This window comes from Chlorocebus sabaeus, chromosome 14 (genome assembly GCF_047675955.1).
Source record: "Chlorocebus sabaeus isolate Y175 chromosome 14, mChlSab1.0.hap1, whole genome shotgun sequence".
NCBI lineage: Eukaryota > Metazoa > Chordata > Mammalia > Primates > Cercopithecidae > Chlorocebus > Chlorocebus sabaeus.
Window position 1 is genome coordinate 98,493,111 of NC_132917.1, and position 17,933 is coordinate 98,511,043.

General features: G+C 49.2%; 1 protein-coding gene across 2 annotated transcripts in view; it reads right to left on the bottom strand.

Annotated features, from left to right (window-relative positions):
- Positions 1-1,253: 1,253 nt before the first annotated feature.
- The window catches only part of TMEM131 (transmembrane protein 131), a 247,746-nt gene continuing 231,066 nt past the window's right edge, over positions 1,254-17,933 (bottom strand). The window contains exons 33-41 of one of the 2 annotated variants that reach the window (XM_008008079.3): positions 17,781-17,905; positions 11,384-11,508; positions 11,027-11,176; positions 6,998-7,163; positions 5,753-5,874; positions 5,553-5,649; positions 4,323-4,420; positions 3,567-3,727; positions 1,254-2,311 (exon numbers count right to left, since the gene is read on the bottom strand). In XM_008008079.3, coding sequence (XP_008006270.1) covers positions 2,027-2,311; positions 3,567-3,727; positions 4,323-4,420; positions 5,553-5,649; positions 5,753-5,874; positions 6,998-7,163; positions 11,027-11,176; positions 11,384-11,508; positions 17,781-17,905 — 1,329 coding nt within the window. In that variant the 3' untranslated portion in view covers positions 1,254-2,026. The remainder of the gene's footprint in view (positions 2,312-3,566; positions 3,728-4,322; positions 4,421-5,552; positions 5,650-5,752; positions 5,875-6,997; positions 7,164-11,026; positions 11,177-11,383; positions 11,509-17,780; positions 17,906-17,933) is intronic. The other variant, XM_008008080.3, reaches the window with a different exon arrangement.

Sequence of the window (17,933 nt, forward strand, 5' to 3'; positions counted from 1 at the left end):
GATGTAACTAGCCTCCAACAGAACACTGATGTGCAGCATCTCCTACAAAGGCTGGCTTTAACACAGGGAAGACGCTGAGAAAAGCAAGTTGGAGCAGGCAAGATGAAACCAACGCATGTGCTGTGGCTACTGAGACTCACCTCGTGTCTGTGTGGGCTCCACAGGGACCATGGAGGAGCTGAGAGTCTTAACATTGGAAAAGGGTCTACACATTTCTAGTTAAAAGAAAAAAATACAGTTTAGATGTGTAGCCTTTACTACTGCACCTAACAGACTTGGCTAAGTCATTTCTAGTCTGTACCGAGGCTCCGTTTCCAGCAGCCCCAGCTGGTATTTCTACGTGGCACCCTGTGTCACTGTCACCTGTGGCTCCATGTCTCAGCGTCACAGAGGTTGCTTTCCATCCAGCCTGGCTTTGGGGTATAGCTGTATCAGCTGGTAAACTGCTAAATCTAATTAATACCAGTGGGTAAACAGTGGTTTCTAGTACCCCCAGCCCCTGTGCCACAGCCCAAGGCATCCCGCCTTGTCTCCAAGCCACTGTTTAGAAATGAAAGGGCACAGGGGCACTGCACGCTGTGCTGCGGCTGGTGAGCTCCCACAGGTGGCCCTCAGGGCCCTCCCCCAGGCCGCCCCTGAGTCCCTGCTGTCTTCCCTCTGTGCCCCACTTCTCTCCTTCTCCGTCTGTCTTCCTCTCACCACACAACTTCCTTAGACTGAAGGCGGGTAGAGGTTGGCCAGTGTTAGAACACACAGGGGTGAGTTGGACACAGACTGTTCCTGAGAATGGTGGCTGTGACCAGAGGGAAGGCGGCACAGTGGGTGCCGTGTGACTCTGCGGCCAGCCTGACCTGGGGCTTCTGAGCCAGCATGGCCCAGCCGGGTTCCTCAAGTGTAACGGAGTAACCCAGCACGTCGAGTGTTAGCCAGGTACCTGACGCAGAGTCAGTACTCAATACATGGTAGCAATGGCTGCTTTTTATGAGGCCTTTTAGGATAGTGGCAGAGGGAAAACACTTACTGGATGAATCCAAACAGGCTTTCAAGTCGTTTTCGATCAAGGACCCTCCATGACTGCCACGGGAGCACACAGAACTCCATCAGACTGCAGGAAGTTCCAGCAATGACAGAGCAAGCCCCATCTTAACCTGTCCGCGCCACCGAGCAAGCCAAGGATAAGGGGGTTTACTCCGGTGTGAGAAAATCCTAACAAATACACCTTGTGTGTAAAAAACCACAAAACAAGTCAAGGCTTTTGAAAAAAGCATCATTTATTTCAAAGTACAACACAAAGTTGTATTTTTAAGAAATACACATTCAATCTTGTATCTCAAGACTTGGCTATGTGCATTTCAGTTCATCTTTAAAATAAGTTCAGGTATACAAATGTTACATACCTCAAGTACAAACAGCACAGAAAATGCATATGGTCTCAACTGAATGTTTTTACATTCATTCACTGTTCTTAAGTTGACTTACATTTCTGTAATCTGCTTTTAAACCAAGACAGCCTTACTTTAAAAAAATACTCTGTATTTTCAGCACAAAGTCCTCATACAGTTTTAAAATTAGATCTTGGCGCATAATATTGCGAAATTATTAAAAACCAAACTTGGTAATTTAACAAAATTGTCACATGCCAGGACTTCTGAATCAACTCAAATTATTTCCTTAGCTGTAATGTCAAATGTGTTCATACAGATAAATAAAGCATGGGGAAGACAGGTGGTCAAAACGCAGTTAACGGGAAAGGTCCTCAGATGTACAGGTCTTATTAGAGTTTGTGGCTGAGTCCAGACTTTTCTCTAAAAGCACAACAGCAAATCTCATGTTATCATAATTGCAAGAAAGATCTGAAAGAAGCGAGTGGTCTGAGCCTGCCCTGCTTGGGTCTGTTTTGCAAAGATGAGGAGGGTGGGGAGGGGGAGCTGCAGTAAGAGCCTTAAACAGATGTCTCAGAAACTGGCACATCATGATCTAGATGAGGGCCCACTAGGTTTGTTTGTTTGTTTGTTTTTTGCCTAATTTAATTCTCGTGAGGAAAGTGCGAATTAGACCAAGGGTCCGAGCTTCTTCTTCCAATCGTGGGGCTCCATATCCGCCACGGGTTGTAGGTCTGTCCCAAGTCGTCAGCTGGGCTGGAGGCAGAGGGGGCGTGGGGAGCAGGGGAGTTTTCCGTGCCCATGAGGCCGATGCTTGCCAGCGTGTTTGCTGGAGTTGTGAAGGGAAGGGCGCTGCTAAGGTTGCTGGACCAAATGGAGTTGCTGAATGGAGTGGTGGACCACAGGCCGCTGGTGTTACCGAGGACCGACTGTGACAAAACAAAGCGTCCAGCACTGAGCCCGGCAGGCAGGGGGTCAAGTGGGTAAGGGGGTAGGGGTAAGGGGGTAAGGCTACAGAAAAGATGAGGCTGGGGCACACGTTCCTCTCACTTTGCTCACTTTGGAACAAATGTTTTATACATATATTTATGAGCAGATGGCAGATGATTCTGATCTTTTTGAGACAGGGTCTTGCTCCATCACTCAGGCTGGAGTGCAGTGGTGTGATCATGGCTCACTGCAGCCTCAAACTCCTGGGCTCAAGCGATCTTCCCACCTCAGCCTCCCAAAGTGCTGGGATTACAGGCATTAGCCACCGTGCCGGCTGGTTGTGATATTTTAAGAAAGGACAGCCCGTGGACCAATCCAGCTCTGCCTACTTTTGTAAACAGACTTGGTATTGGAACACAGCTGTGCCCATCGGCCTGTGCACTGCCATGGCAGCGGTGAAGCACGGCCTTCAGAGCCTATAATAGTCACTATCTGACTCTATACAAAGTTTGCTGACTTCTCTTTTAAAGAGTGGTTCAGGTGGTTTTAAAACAGAAGGTTGAATAATTACACATGAAGACAAACTTTGGAATCTGTAAAGTTGAAATATCTATTATAAAACCTTGCATGTCTAATTTAGTTTTTCTGAGAATAAAGAGGCAAACGCAGTGGGGTCATATTTTTGCCATAATTTTGTGGAAGCCAGGACCACTAATTATTTTCCTTGGCAAGAATACTCTTTTGGTGCATGATCTTTGCAGACGACTTCGGCCAAGCAGCAAACAAATGCGCTCTAGAAAATCTAAGCTGAGACACAGGGGCTTCTCAGCAACGAAGTAAATGCAGTATCGAGCTTGCTCCTGGAGCCCAGTGCCTGCACTGCACAGATGCTAAAGGCTTCCCTCAGCCATCTGAACCTGCCACAGGCCTGTGGCCACCCTTGGGGTCCATTTACAGGTGGGGAAGACGCAGAAAATGCCCTTGATCTATTAGGAGGGACTCTAGAGACCAACCTCACAGCAGTTCAGTTGTTCTTCCTAAAACTTCCTGATTGTAATGACTCTGAAGAACATCGATTGATCATTTTGACAGAATACGAAGACAAAGCAGTGAAGATAACAGAAGGACTAACCCACCCCTCTGATGCTGCTGTTGGTTGTTTATAACTGTGTCAGTGCCATCCATGTGACAGCAATGGCAGGTGGCGAGTGAGTGGGCCAGGGCCAGGCCTCAGCCCCAGCCCCAAGTACTCACTGTGGCTGTGTGGGTCGGGGAGCCGGAACTGGCGGGCCAGGAAGGACTGGGATCTGTGGCTGGCGAGTCCCAAAGGTATGAAGGGCCACTATTAAACTCGCTCCAGCTCCTCTGTGAGGCCTGATTGCACGATCGAGATAATCCGAGTTTGCTGAAAACTTCTGGAAATAAAGCAACAGTCGTCAAGTCCATATTTGGTTTTGCCATGATCACCACGGCAGGGGGCTCCACTCAACGGCACACCTCCCACCACTGCTCCTGGAGCCACCACACCCACTGCCCCAGCCCCACCACAGCCCAGCGGAAGCAGGGGCAGGGATGTCCTCCAGAACTCGAACGCACAGTGCACGAGCTGATGTGCCACTGATGACATCCAAATGCAGACATTCCCCACTCTCACATGATAGCTAATGCGAAGCTTCTGTGGTGACCTCCAGTTCTGGACAGCAAGAAGAGGACCCCTGGCATGCTCAGGGCCCCATTTCAGACCGGAACCCTTCTGTGAAGCCCTTCAGTACCCGCCGTGGAACTCACACCAACTGGTGCACGCACCGTGTCAAGCCCGGTCCTCTGCCCCTTTGGGCTGCTGGTGCGGGTGAGGGAGGAGGAGGGGAGGGGACCCTTCCCAGGGAGCTTCCTGCGGGGCCTCCTTCCACAGCGCTGCTGTGCCGTGTTCTCCAACACACAAAACCACACCTCCTCTCCCTTCCTCTGTCCACAGGCTTATTAGTTACACATCTAGTGTTAAACACTCACCACCAGTTAGATTAAAAGAATTTCCAAAGGCGGAGAACGAATTGAGGGGAGTGAAGTCAGGGCTGCTTGGGTTGCTGACGGGACTCCACAAACCCGAGCTAAATGTTACAAGAGGAAAACGCAACACACAGAAATGTATGGTGGTTAGTGAAAACGGATCCATAGTGCACAGCTTCACAAACAGGAGACACTGCTTCAACTGGGGGTACTCAAATATGAAAAACAAAGACAAAAGGAGGAGCTGAACAATGGCTGCTTCCCACAAGGACTGAGCCGGAGGGAGCCTCCGAGCTCCGGATGACCTATCACTAGCCCACAGCCCAGTTTAAAGCAAGTGTTTTGCAGAGAAACAGACATTTTTTTCCTTCTGTTTGCTTTTTGGTAATGGAAGGTTTATTTAAAAACTATTTCAGGCCGGGCACGGTGGCTCAAGCCTGTAATCCCAGCACTTTGGGAGGCCGAGGTGGGCGGATCACGAGGTCAGGAGATCGAGACCATCCTGGCTAATACGGCGAAACCCCGTCTCTACTAAAAAATCCAAAAAACTAGCCAGGCGAGGTGGCGGGCGCCTGTAGTCCCAGCTACTCGGGAGGCTGAGGCAGGAGAATGGCGTAAACCCGGGAGGCGGAGCTTGCAGTGAGCTGAGATCGCGCCACTGCACTCCAGCCTGGGCGACAGAGCAAGACTCCGTCTCAAAAAAAAAAAAAAAATTTCAAATCTAGGACTCATTTCCCATTAGTGCAAAGTAGGTAAATTGGGGCTCTACTGTTGCTTGTCAGGAAAAGTCAACCAAGGTGACTGCTGCATGGAAAACAAGCCTGGCTCACGAAAGAGGCGTGGCCAATGATTTACTACAAACTGTCTAGTATTCGCTCCAAATTTCCCTTCTCCCAAGTAACTTTTGCTCTTCTGTTTTTAACGATCAGATCCCATCTCACCACAGACCAGGGGACGGAGGAGAGTGAGAACAGGTTTAACATGCGTGTCTGCTGGGCTGAGACAGGCGTGGGTGCCCCTTTCTCTATCTGGACCCCGCCCGGGGAAGGCACCACAGCCGGCTTTCTGCTTCCACCCAGCAGACATGATTTCTTAGAGGCACCTGACCACTTCTGACAAACACCTCCTTGTAAATCAGGCGAAGAATGCCCTGAAACCCACTATGGGTAAAAGGTGCTGACCCAACTTGAGAAGCCTTCCGTCTTTCTAGCAGTTAGTGGTGGTCTACCGTACCTGTCTGAGCCATCGCTGTCAACAGGAGCATGTGAAATGCCAAGGGTGCTGGAGAAACCTGTTTTGTTTGAAGAAACTTTAGCAAAGCCATTCCCACCTGTAACAATGGACGCTCAATCAATGGAAGGTACATCAGGGCAGAGGTCATTCCACCGGGCCCGGCGCCCGGCGTGGCAGGTCTCTGAAGCAAAGGCACTGACCTGGGCTCTTGTCGTAGCCGGCCGTGACTGCAGCGAAAGTGGGGTTGCCGTTCTTGCCCGGGAGTGAGGCTGCCTTTGTCAACTTGTGTTTGCTTCCATTTGGCTGCTTTATTTTAGGGTCACTTGAAAAAGAAGCAAAGAGAGAACTCATTCCTCAGCAGTGCCCTGCCTCGAAGAGGTGTGGGGCTGGCAGGACTGAGCCCCAAGTGGGCTTCTCTGCAGCGGGGCAGCTCACAGAGCATCGCTCAGCCTCATGTCACATGCTCTGGGGCCTCAGACCGCTTAATCAGAGATAGAGGGCAATCTGGAGAAAGGTAAGAAAACGAAAGATCGCTATGAAAGAGACCAGGGCGGGATCACAATTTAGGGACTGGCAGAGGCTTTGACCACACTTTTGTGAAGAACGCTTGAGCCACCCAGCAGGACATGCACAGGGCAGGCACTGACACCGGGAAGGGCTGGGCCTCAGGGAGTCCCCTTCCCTGCCAGGACACGGCGAGGTGCTCCTGTGGCAAGGCCCCTAAGCGGGGTGGCTCCCCCAGCCTCAGTGGTTACTGCCTCTTAGGCAATGGGGGGCGAACCTGACCCCAGGCTGGCCGGTGATGCGGTGCACAGAAACCCATGCCACGGCGAGGCACACGGTGAGAACGCCATCTGTGACCGTCAGGCTTGCGCTACACTGTGGCAGGAGGACACAAGCGAGGCTCTGTGCCTCGGAGAACAGCATGGTTCCTGCATCCATGGATCCTGCATCCTGACCGTCTGTGTGGTCAGGAGGCTGCCGTCCCGGGTGCACACATCCCCTACTGCAGCACCTCACCCAGCACAACAGTCTTGGACCAGATCCTGCCCTTCTAAGTCCTAAGCCAAATTGTCCAAAGGCCAAAATATAAACCCATATTCCCAACTCACAGGAATCCCCTTTAGGTCTTCATGTAATGCTTAGTAAATGTTCATTGGCTCTTCAATGAAAATATCCCTCTAGTGAGTTAAACGGTGCATTTCTCGGTCCACGGGTGGGAAGAATGACTGCATTAGAATGGGAACGGGGTTCCTGTTGGAGCTGGGCACCAGCACAGCAGCAGAAGAGGGGGTGGACCCCATGTAAAGGGGCCCACACAAGCCGGCAGTCGTCAGAAGTAACACCAGACAGTGGTCTCTGGCCGGTGTTTCTATGTAAAGGGTGTGACACTGGGTTTCAGGCATGTTTCGAGCTGAGGACTGGAAAGGAAGCAGCAGACCTACCTGCTGGAGCTGCTGTTGACGATGCTGCTGTAGCTGCCCCGGGCCACGAAGGGGCAGGGGGCGGCCGGGGGAGACGGGGAGGCAGGTGTCGGTGAGGTCTGGCGTTGTTTTAAGAAAATGTCTGCGTTGAGGGTTTGCAGAGAAAGTTTATAAAGACTATCGGTAGCTGGAAATTAAAAACAAAGGGCTTGTTAGTGTGGTGTTTTGATGAGCAGTCTTCCAATCACTCTGAATGTTCTCTAGACGATGCAGAACTCAAGCTCTTCTACAAAGAGGAGAACAAACGAAAGCTCTTCGATGTGTTCTGTCTGTTTCACAGGTTTTAAAGGGAAAGCAGCCACATCTCTCTGTACTGGGGATCTGAGGGGAGCAAGAGCGTGCCCTGTCCCTGCTGTGTTGCGTGGCGACAATGTCTTCACTCCCCCACCTCAGGCGGGGGGGAGGGTCTTCCACGTCCTCCAGGGGTGGAGAGCTGAGGCCGCTGCCTGGGGACCCGGAAAAGCCTCGTGCCTACACGCAGGTTTACAGCTGTGGGAGGTGCAGCGTTCCAGGCTGAATCCCCAAGTTCAGTAAAGCCTCTCTGTTGACGTGACGGGAATGTGCAGCTCTGATCCCTGACGGGACGGGAATGTGCAGCTCCTGGTATATTCCTGTGTCCTTTAAGGTAATGTCTACACAGCTGTTTTAAAAATCTAAAACAGGCTGGGCACAGTGGCTCGGACCGGTAACCTCAGCACTTTGGGAGGCTGGGGTGGGAGGCCTGCTTCAGCCAGGAGTTTGAGGCTGCAGTGAGCTATAATCACACCACTGCACTCCAGCCTGACCCCGCCTCTAAAATTAAAACAAAAAATTTCAGTCATAAAATAACATTCTCAGTACATGGAAATATATATAGCTTTTATCAAAAAATGAATCATTTTGCACATCTATTGTGTGCAACGTGGTACTGCTGTAGCTACTGCAAGAGGAAGAAGGTGAGGGGAGAGCTGTGAATTCCCGTCACCACAGGGCACAATCCCCAGTCCAGGTCTGCCCAGCTGGGCGTCCTTCCCCTGGCTCCCTGGCTGGCCCCTCCTGCCTTGTGAGATTTCTGCGTACCCTGAGTAACCCCCGCTCCGCTTCTCCCGTCCCCTCGCTGCCACACTGCAGCCGCTCTGCCTGCGGCCACTGCTTCCCTGGTCATACTCTCTAGCACAAGCTACTTCTCCCCCACCCCCAGGGCTCAGGGCTCAGGGCTCAAGGCTCCCCAGGGCTTGGCTAGGTCAAGGCTCTAGTGTGGCCCTGCCGAGTAAAGCAGCCATCCCTTGGAAGCCCGTGCTCTCCACTCCCCACTCCCCCATCCTCAGGGCCGCCTGCTGCCTTCTCTCTCACCTTCCCCAGTGTTGCCGGTGCTGGTGCCAGACTCCCACCCGCCCACTCTCACCCCTTGATGTGGGCCCCTCCTCGCTGGCTCTGTGGATCTGCTGGCCTGATGCCCACACTCAGGACGTGTCTCACACTGCTCTCCTGTATGAGCCCTGCTCGAATCTCTATGTCCCCCTCACGCTTCTCTGAGGCCTCCCATCTGACACCACGTCTACACTGTCAGCTTGCTATCTGCACAACTGTCCTGACCCTTCCCTAGCCACCTTCTCTGGCCTCCCTCCGCCCCTGCAGCGACTCATCCCCTCGGGCAGCGCCCACACTTGGAGCCGCTGTGCCCCATGGTGTGCGCTGGATCCTCCCAGGTGCCAGTCCTGGGGAAAGGTGTGGGCAGCTCCTGTGGATGGAATGTGTTTCACAGGGCCCAGTGCTGCAGATGCTCCCAAGACTGTGATGATGAAATGAAACAGGAAAAGCAAAGGGAAGCTAGGAAAAGCCCCTACGGAACAGTGCTTGAGGTAGGAGTGAAGGGGAGACTCAGAACAGTACGGGGGGTGTAATTAGAGAATGTTTTGATTCAAATATTATTAAAATTTTCCTTTGTGTCTTCTGATTTGCCTTTTATTAACCCTTTGTATTTTTTGCCTTTTTAAATCATGAAATTATTCAAGGAGAATTTTCTCTGCAACTCATATGGTACAGGGCACCATGCTAAGGGTGCTACTTGGGATGGAGAGATCTTTACACAGAGGCTGCACAACTCCACCAGTAACTACTGCCACACGCTGGCTGCACAGTCTTGGGTGGGACCAACGCTTTCACCCCAAGGAACTGCGCTAAGCTTGGCACTGCTGACAGCGCTCGCAGAACTTCAGGTCTAAGCAAGACGAAACACCAAGGGAGGCGAAGGGAGGAAAGGGGATGAGAAAGCGGGGGCAGAGCAGGAAGGTAAAAGTGATGGGGAGCATGTGGGACCGACTCTCCTGGGTTTCCTGCACCCATATTCTCTATCGAGTGGAGCTCTGCTGGAACATTTTAGTAAAGCTGGCAGAGCAGAGAGGTCACAGGGCTTGGAACCAGTGTAAGGGATTGCTCAGCTAGAAAAACAAAAGGACTGCACAGACGTGGGCTGAGGAGATAAGCTCTGCATCTCTCCCCCGCTGCACACTGGGAGCTCTGCCCCGAGGCACCATGCTCAGATGCACCAGCTGGCCTCTGCAGAAGAGCCAGGCGGGAAACTGAGGCCTGTGGCACCGGGCTCTTCACAGTTCCTCCTCCAGAGGGCTGGCCTGCCATTTCCCACTTCCCCCCCGAGGGGTGGCACCAGAATCTCCTGCCTGGGGTCGGGTCCTGTCATCCTTTCCCATCCACAGAGGGAGTGATGCCAACACGTGGCTCAGGTGCCACCGGCTGGGGATGCTGCCCGCCAGCTTGTGGCCGTGTCTGGCTGTCGCCCGCTCTCCCGGCAGCATGATGCCTGTGTTGTTATGTCACCAGCACGGCTCATGTCACCTCACTGGGCCTCAGAACACCCCTGTGAAACTGGCTCCAGGGGCTGTGTTCTGCTGCTGAAAGTGGCATCTGTTTAATGGGGAACTGCCTAAATCAAGGAGTGTCAAGCCGAGGGCCAATGGCCAGCAGAAACCTCAGGGGGCTCCAGGAAGCAGAAGCATCCCGCCTGGACACACGGTCCACCCACGGTCTTCTTCAAGATTTGCTGAGTGAGGGATTTAGGATTGTATCTCACCCCGGGCAAAAAGTAGTATTAAGAGGTGCCACAAAGTCTCATGGCAAATAGGGCTACAGGATGCATCTCAGAGAGCGTCCTTTCCAGGATGTATCTACACATCCTGGCGAGAGCGTGGACGCCCCAGCCGAGCCTCCAGGCTCTGCCCTCATTCAGCCCAATGAGCCTGCCCTTTGTCTGACCCTTTCACCTTCAATGACCCAACTGTTGCTCAAACCTGACTGCATCTCTGGTCTTCCTCACTCACCCTCTGGCACACTCCAACACAGTGGTGAGCGCGGACCAGTCAGTCCTAAGGCCAGGACCTCTCTTGGTCCCAAATCCCTGCTGTCAGCCCCTCCCTTTGCTGGTCTCTCTTGTCCCCTATTTCAGGTCAAGTGTCTACAGGGTGAGGACTTCTATTTTGGTTGACTCTGCCTACTGTCTTGATTTACTGCAGGCCAAACTGCAGAAACAAGGTCAAGAAGGTAGTAAGAAAAATAACGAAACCATTGTGTAGGTTGCTTATATAAAAAGACATGGGTAAAGCTGAGAGGAAATGGAATTGAATTCGTCAGGTAAAGGACTGCTGAGTCAATGCTTTTATAAGGCAAACAATTCTTTAGAAGATTAACCACTCCAAACAGACCATTCCATTTTGCACACTGGGCAGTGGTGTACTAGTATACCAGCTCCCTGAAAAAAAAAAAAGCCCTGATGTGAATTTTTGAATGATTCCCCTGATGTAAATAATCTTACCAGGACTGATTTCAACCTACAGCAGTTTAGCCACTGATTAAGCTAGTTAACAATGGGCTCTTAGCTGGCAAAGCGCTGCCAATGGGTATTTTAAAGCAACATGCCCCTGAAGAGTTCCACGCCCAGAGTGGGGTGGACTGCGGGTAAGTGGAGCCCTGTGGTTTCTCAGCCACTGTACTTACAGCTGCCGGGTTTGTGAACTGGAACAGAATCCCACTCCGGTGGGGGCGAGTCTTTTTCACCCTCTGAGCTACTGGTGTTGCCTAATTCTTGACTATTCGGGAGGAATTTTGCTAGGGCAGGTGGTCTGTTATCCACTAACTTATTTGTACCTGCACAAAAATCAGAAAAGAACATGGTTAATGGAGGATAATTCCTTTCTTTCAGGTCTATTTCAATGAACCTTCTAATGAGGACAAGAACACAGCCTTAGCCTTACACGACTAATAACTACTGACTGCGTCCTGATAATGCACAACAACCGTTAACACTACGGAAAGATCCGTCAGACATGATCACAGAGAACAAAATGACAATACCTCTTGTTTTCTGGGCATTTCGTGATTTGGATCCACTTGTCATTGCAGTTGGAAGAGGAATCTTGCTTGGAAGATTTCTACGTTGCTTACTTTCCAAAGGGGGAGTATATGGTAGTTCTAATGAACTGAAAGACAAACATGGATGGAAAATACGAATGTATTCCTTTGTCTTGGAGGACGGAAGTCATTAAGATTGTAATTCTTCTACGATACAACTGCATGCAGGAAGCTAATGTAGCTTCCTGGGGGGTTATCTACCCTTGGTCCTCACTCAGCACCGGCTGCGTGCCCAACTCTGTTGCTAAGACTGCCCAGCAGTCAGTCAGCACTTGCAGACTGAACCTTTGCTATTCCAAGTGCTGACAATGAACTGAGGTCCATTATTTAGTAACATGTACTGGGAGGGAGGCTCTGTCTCAGATAAGGCACAGAAAACCCTTAGCACCAACTTGCTGCTCAGGGCTGAAGTGCAGTCATTCTGCCCGTGAGCGAGTCTCTCCCAGCATCTAGACTCCCACCACTGGGATTCCTGAACACGAAGACTGTGAAAGATCTCAGATCTGCAACATCAGAGGCTCCGCTATTCAAAACTGAACACATTTTCCTCATAGAAAATTATGAGGTGACCCAGAGCTATGTTCCTGGTTACTGCAGGGCGTGCGCTGGGATGAACTTTCTTCCTTATTCTTGAGCTCGGGGTTAATCTTAGGCAAAAAATTTAAATATTCTTTTTATTGATTTCTTTAGAGTGACATGCTTTCTGAAAGATTTTGAGGTAAGCTTAAGATAATAAGCATGTATAAATAGGACAATTAATTGACTCTCAACTTCCTGTCAGCCACACAAAATAGGAAGCGTGATGAGCGATCTTAAATTTCCAAAGCTCAGTGAGCGAGACAGGAAAACCTGCTGGGACAGCAGCTGGAAAGAATGAATCTCAGAGAAGAGAACTGGGTAGCCGGCCCACGGAAGACAGCATGGTGAGTGGAGTACCTGTGTGGGCTACAAAGGCATTCTTTACGAAGCTGCATCTCTAATGCCCGCCAAGACCATGTCTGGGACTGGGAGGACCTCCGGAAGGAGCTTAGCTAATGTGGTCCAAGAAGGACCTTTTCCAGCAAAGGCTGAGATGCAGCTCAGAGAGCCCAGTGGCCCCTTTGGAGAAATCTTCCAAGAATCCTCAGGGATCTCCACGGAGCTCCTGGTGACAGCTGTCAGTTCAGGGCTGAGCTGACAGCTAGCTTTTCATCACAAATTTGCAAAGTCGACACAGACGGTATAAAACCGATGCATCTCCGGCATTTTCCACACTTCAGCGTGCTTTCTGCCCCCACCCCTCAGGTGTGCAATACCACTCAGGCCTCCCGGCCCCGTCCTCCAAGTTCTTCATGCACCATGTTGCCTTCTGTCCTCCCGACCCACAGGATACAGTGTGAGAAGGGTTCCAATTTTCCAGATCTAATGGCGCCACAACACCCTCGCTCCCCAACATCCTCAGTGTCAAGTGTGAGCTCATAAATGAACAAATACATTTAAGAAGGCTGTTTACAAACATTTTATAAGGTGGTAGGGTGAAAGGACATTTTCTTTTCACTCTTTTGTTGCTCTGTATTTCACATTTTCCATAGTAAGTAGGTATTATATCTGGAATTAGTAAGAGTAAACCAAAAAGCCAGAGGGTTTCCATTAGCCCAAATGAGTAGAATTTTAGGTAGGATAACAAACTGAAGTGAAAAATCCATCATCTGGTTTATGGACCAGATGATGAATGCTACAGTATTATAAAATCTTTTGTATCTCTTCCACTTCTAACCGACAGGGTTATTTAAAAACCCCATCTTCTAAAAATAACCCCAAAGGCTCCCATAGTAGACACCAGCCCTCTGGTGGTGGAGGTGGTGTGGGTGTGATTTAAGTGTGTGTGGGTATCTATACAAAACTAAATTCTGTGCCATTGTAAAAGTAACTGGTTTTTAAGAAGAAAGGTGCCAGACTTCTGTTATTTTTGCTGATTCATACTTTCCTAAATTAAGCCAGTGACCTCTATCAAGAAACCTTTTTTAAGGCTTCTGAATAAAATGGGTAATGGCCAACTTAATTGAAGCAATTCTTTTTATTTATTTTTTTGAGACAGAGTCTCACTCTGTCACCCAGGCTGGAGTGCAGTGGCACGATCTTGGCTCACTGCAACCTCTGCCTCCCAGGCTCAAGTGATTCTCCTGCCTCAGCCTCCTGAGTAGCTGGAATTACAGGTGTGTGCCCCCACGCTTGGTTAATGTTTGTATTTTTAACAGAGATGGGGTTTCACCATGTTGTAGCCGCTGGTCTCGAAGTCCTGACCTCAGGTGATCTGCCCTCCTTGGCCTCCCAAAGTGCTGGGATTACAGTGGGATTACAGGCGTGAGCCACCGTGCCCAGACTCAAGTGATACTTTTTAAAAAGGAAAAACAAAGGTGGTTCAGATGCCAGGACTGATTTATTTATTGACAGGGTCTCACTCTGTTGCCCAGGCTAGAGTGCAGTGGCATAATCACGGCTCTCTGCAGTCTCTAACTCCTGGGCTCAAGCAATCCTCCTGCCTCAACCTCCCTAGTAGTTGGGACTACAGGTGTGTGCCATCACACCTGGCTAATTTAAAAGAAAAAATTTTTGTAAGATGAGGTCTTGCTATACTGTCCAGGCTGGTCTTGAACTCCTGGGCTCAAGCAATCCTCCTGCCTTGACCTCCCAAAGTGCTGGGATTATAGGTGTGAGCTACCACACCTGGCCTATTTTTATAATATATTTTCCCCCATTTTTTAATAATAATGTTTTTCTTTTTCTTAATATTCTGAGATTTCGTATTTTTATTTTTGCTTTTCACAATGTTACACCTGACTGGGGCCTGGCCTGTTTTTATTCCTGTAATACACAGTACACACCTCTGTCTGGGGAGGAGAGAAGCGGACCTGAGGACACAGCTGGGGACGTGACCGGCTGTGGAGGCAGGGTTTTCCCAGTGCTGACAGGTCTGGGGCTGGCGTGCGCAGTGTGGTGTTCACGGCCCTGGCCCTGAGTTGAGCGTGTTATTTAAGCAGATTTTTAGAGATAATATGATTAGTTTATCTACTTAACTTCTTTTGCTTATTTTAGATTATTACATTTATGTCAACATATACTGTTGATAAATAAACGGAAAAACAAAAGGATCAGTGAATATTCAGGATCCTAAACCGGGGATGCCCTGGGTCCTTCCTGGTTCTGCGGAAACCTTCAGGGCCTGAGATCTGATTCCCATTCCCTGGCATCTCTGACATAGACTATAGTCTTCTGGAGGTCTGCAGGCCCGTTTCTATGTTGCCACAGCTGGAAAACACGGTGAGATCAGACTGCTGCTGCAGCCCCACGCTCCCATTTCCTAGAAGGGATTTTTTTGAGGTCAGCTCTTGGGAGTGTGGATGGAGGGGAGTGAGCCGTTCCTTTGGCTTTATCACCTCTTATAAAGCTTCCAAAAGAAAGCAATGATATATGCCTTATTAATGACATAGCTTATGAAAAGATGTGTACCTGTCCTTCAGATATGTGGGATCATATATTAACACACTAAAAGGTGACAGGAATTTCAGGAACCACTAAAGCTAGGACTGGCCGTGATTCTATCTGGGGGACAGTGTTTGACATTTACTATCAGAATGCAGTGGAGTCAGAGAATGGCTCTGTTCAGAAAGTCAACCTTCTCTGGTTATTAAAAAAAACCAGTCTTTATCTGATTAAATGACTGATGAACTAATACATTCTGACTCTCAATACTTTCATCCCCGAGTTCAGAAAAACAAGAGATCAGTGAGTTTAAAGAGATTAGATAAAGGAGGTTAGAAGACAGGTTAGAAGACAGATTTCTTCAGTTACAAAAGACAGTTTTAAGTACACGGCTTGTATTGTGTTCTGGTGATGATTTATCTTTTTTATTTTTGAGACAGAGTCTCGCTCTGTCGCCCAGGCTGGAGTTCAGTGGCACGATCTCGGCTCACTGCAAGCTCTGCCTCCCGGGGTCACGCCATTCTCCTGCCTCAGCCTCCCAAGTAGCTGGGACTACAGGCGCCCGCCACCACACCCGGCTAATTTTTTTGTATTTTTAGTAGAGACGGGGTTTCACCATGTTAGCCAGAATGGTCTCAATTTCCTGACCTTGTGATCCGCCCGCCTCGGCCTCCCAAAGTGCTGGGATTACAGGCGGGAGCCACCGCGCCCGGTCGATTTATCTTTTAACTACCTATTGAGAGAGCATGGGTTATTGCCATAACTGCCCCTTGACTGGGCGGTTCAGGACTGACCACCCTACGCTTTTTGGTTTACCAGAGAACTAAAAACCCTTGCAAAGGTAGTGACACTCAAGCGATGTCTCTAACTTTTCAAATGCAAATTTGCTAATGGTCAACTTGTAAAAAAAAAAAATCAGAATACAACAGAAGTCAGTGGAACAGGAATGGGGGTTAGGATTAGCGTGTTCTATCTGCTTCACAATACCGAGCTCAGGCATTAGGGCTAATCAACAGGGCCAATTTGGTGACAGTCACCTATGGAATGGTATCTCTAAGGTAATTCTTAGAAGCCCTGATTTTAAAATTTATCATCATAGGACTTATTGTATGTCTGTCTACCTTACAAGATTTGTGCAAATGTAAAAATGAGGATTTTCATTATTTGGACTTATTAGCCTCATTTACTTTAAAATATCTGATCACTCACCTAAGCCTGTAAAAGGCCTAGAAGCAGAATCTCTAGCCAGTAGCCCAGTGTTATTCCTGTCCTGGGGTGCCAGGATAATGGTGTCTCAGGTGGGTTTCTCTCAGGAGAGATCCAAGCATGTGAACCTCCACTTCAGAAGAGGTGGTCTCTTCTTCCTTCTCCCCTCAAATGACCAACCACCTGACAGCATTCTGCTAGACGTGCCTTCTACCTGGGCCAGACTGCTCTCAAACTGTGGGACCTGGTCACTTGAACTAACAATTTCCACAGAAGAGTAAATTTTAGGCACAAATACTTCATTACTAATCACCACCATATACTGTATTATTTCATAAATTCAGGGACAAGGTTACATTTTACTGCAGTAACCACTAATTTCTTACTAGCTTTTGGGTTCTACAGGACAGGACTGGCCCTGCCTGAAGCCGTAAAATCTAAGGACAGAGTCTAGGTCAGTGGTGCTTTTGCAAAACTCAAGTACGTTTCCCAGGATGAGAGTAACAACAGACCTTCCACAGATCTAAGGTTCAACACTTCCGATGACAGACAAGCCATGTCTTCCTTTTAAATTCACACCTAATTTATTCGACTTCCTCTATCACTTCCCACTGATCATAACCCACATGCGGGCAGACAGCAGCTCCCATGCTGATGACGGTTCCATACGATGAACCAGGAAAGGTATTACTGACGCACCAACATTAAAATTATGAAGTAGACGCTGAACCAAGGTTAAATGAAAATGTGAAGTAACTTCAGTTAACAACCCAACAGTTCAACTCACTCACATCTCCCTGGGGAAACAGCCTGCACGAGCCCTCCCCGTGGGGGCCACTGAATCCCATCCCATGGGGAGGAACTGGAGTTATTTAATGGTAGAACTGTCTGACTGCTGACATCTGCCCTGAACCACTTTTTTTTTTTTTTTTTTGAGACCGAGTCTCACTCTGTCGCCCAGGCTGGAGTGCAGTGGCCGGATCTCAGCTCACTGCAAGCTCCGCCTCCCGGGTTCACGCCATTCTCCTGCCTCAGCCTCCCGAGTAGCTGGGACTACAGGCGCCCACCACCTCGCCCGGCTAGATTTTTGTATTTTTTAGTAGAGACGGGGTTTCACCGTGTTAGCCAGGATGGTCTCGATCTCCTGACCTCGTGATCCGCCCGTCTCGGCCTCCCAAAGTGCTGGGATTACAGGCTTGAGCCACTGTGCCTGGCCCGCCCTGAACCACTTTTACGGAAGAATAAACTTTTCCAAGTTTCATGGCAGAGAACTCTAGATCCCAACTGGCTTAACAATTCAACAGATCCAGAACTCTTTTGGAGGAAAGTCATGCTTGGGCCTGTGGTTCAATCTTCAAGGTCATCTTTGTGCAGAAGTAAAATGGATCTCAGCCTGCGACTGAATCACCAACAGAAATTTTCCTTCTACATTTTTATAACAGGTTGTGAGCTCTGCCCTCTGCACGTCTGACTTGAGAACCATATGGCTGTTCCGAGTCAACAACAGTACATGTCAGGTGACAGAAAAATCCCAAGAGGAATGTGATGCCGCACCTGGATTTTGCTATAAACTCCCCTAAAAGCCAAGCAGCCAACCAAATCAAAACAGCACAGGGCGTTCGCCAGCAACTTCTTTATAGACCTGATTTCTCTGTACATTTATTTCTCTCACCTGGGTTTCACATCTGTTGGGATTTCTTTCTTAATTAAGAGCTTTTTGCTTTTTTGCTTCACTTGAGACATTTCACTTTCATGTTTTTCAGGCATGGCTTGTTTTCCCTTTTGCTTTTCTGTATCCTGTAAAAAATGGACACTTAATTGCTGA